We start from the raw sequence: 1356 nt of genomic DNA, 5'->3' as shown, positions 1-1356 counted from the left end.
GATATGACCAAACGCTCCTGTTGTCGGTTGGTACGAGGAGATATGACCAAACGCTCCTGTTGGTCAGTTGATACGAGGAGATATGACCAAACGCTCCTGTTGGTCGGTTGATACGAGGAGATATGACCAAACGCTCCTGTTGTCGGTTGGTACGAGGAGATATGACCAAACGCTCCTGTTGGTTGGTTGATACGAGGAGATATGACCAAACGCTCCTGTTGGTCGGTTGATACGAGGAGATATGACCAAACGCAACCTGCCTGGCCTGAGGAAGTCTGTTAGCTAGGGGGGACCTGGTTATTCCACATTGACTGGCATTTATAGAGCAGTTTAAACACCCCTTTTCCCTCCATCCCTCCATCCACCCTATCTCCTGTGGCCCGTGATAATATTAAAGTATCATCCTTGTCTTCCTCCTCAGGCACCACCTCTCCTCAGGCACCGCCTCTCCTCAGGCACCATCTCCTCAGGCACCATCTCCACTCAGGCACCACCTCTCCTCAGGCACCATCTCCACTCAGGCACCACCTGTCCTCGGGCACCATCTCCCCCCAGGCACCACCTCTCCTCGGGCACCACCTCTCCTCGGGAACCACCTATGCTCAGGCACCAACGCTCCTCAGGCACCACCTCTCATCAGGTACCACCCCTCATCAGGCACCACCTATGCTCAGGCACAAACTCTCCTCAGGCACCAACTCTCCTCAGGCACCACCTCTCACCAGGCACCATTTCTCCTCAGGCACCATCTCCACTCAGGCACCACCTCTCCTCAGGCACCATCTCCACTCAGGCACCACCTGTCCTCGGGCACCATCTCCCCCCAGGCACCACCTCTCCTCGGGCACCACCTCTCCTCGGGAACCACCTATGCTCAGGCACCAACGCTCCTCAGGCACCACCTCTCATCAGGTACCACCCCTCATCAGGCACCACCTATGCTCAGGCACAAACTCTCCTCAGGCACCACCTCTCCTCAGGCACCACCTTTCATCAGGCACCAACTCTCCTCAGGCACCACCACTTCTCAGGCACCAACTCTCCTCAGGCACCACCTCTCACCAGGCACCACTTCTCCTCAGGCACCATCTCCTCCCAGACACCACCTCTCCTCAGGCACCACCTCCACTCAGGCACCACCTCTCCTCGGGCACCATCTCCCCCCAGGCACCACCTCTCCTCGGGCACCACCTCTGCTCTGGAACCACCTATGCTCAGGCACCAACTCTCCTCAGGCACCACCTCTCATCAGGTACCACCTCTCATCAGGCACCACCTATGCTCAGGCTCCAACTCTCCTCAGGCACCACCTCTCATCAGGCACCACCTGTGCTCAGGCACCAACTCTCCTCAGGC

General features: G+C 58.0%; 1 protein-coding gene across 1 annotated transcript in view; it reads left to right on the top strand.

Moving 5' to 3' along the window:
- Nucleotides 1-241: 241 nt before the first annotated feature.
- Nucleotides 242-1356, top strand: part of LOC118965640 (extensin-1-like) — a 1213-nt gene continuing 98 nt past the window's right edge. Inside the window, exons 1-2 of the mRNA XM_036986891.1 lie at nt 242-277; nt 422-1252. Coding sequence (XP_036842786.1) covers nt 242-277; nt 422-1252 — 867 coding nt within the window. The remainder of the gene's footprint in view (nt 278-421; nt 1253-1356) is intronic.

Source organism: Oncorhynchus mykiss, chromosome 8 (assembly GCF_013265735.2).
Source record: "Oncorhynchus mykiss isolate Arlee chromosome 8, USDA_OmykA_1.1, whole genome shotgun sequence".
Taxonomy (NCBI): domain Eukaryota; kingdom Metazoa; phylum Chordata; class Actinopteri; order Salmoniformes; family Salmonidae; genus Oncorhynchus; species Oncorhynchus mykiss.
The sequence above is the reverse complement of the archived record's forward strand: the minus strand, read 5'-3'. Positions and strand labels throughout refer to the sequence as shown.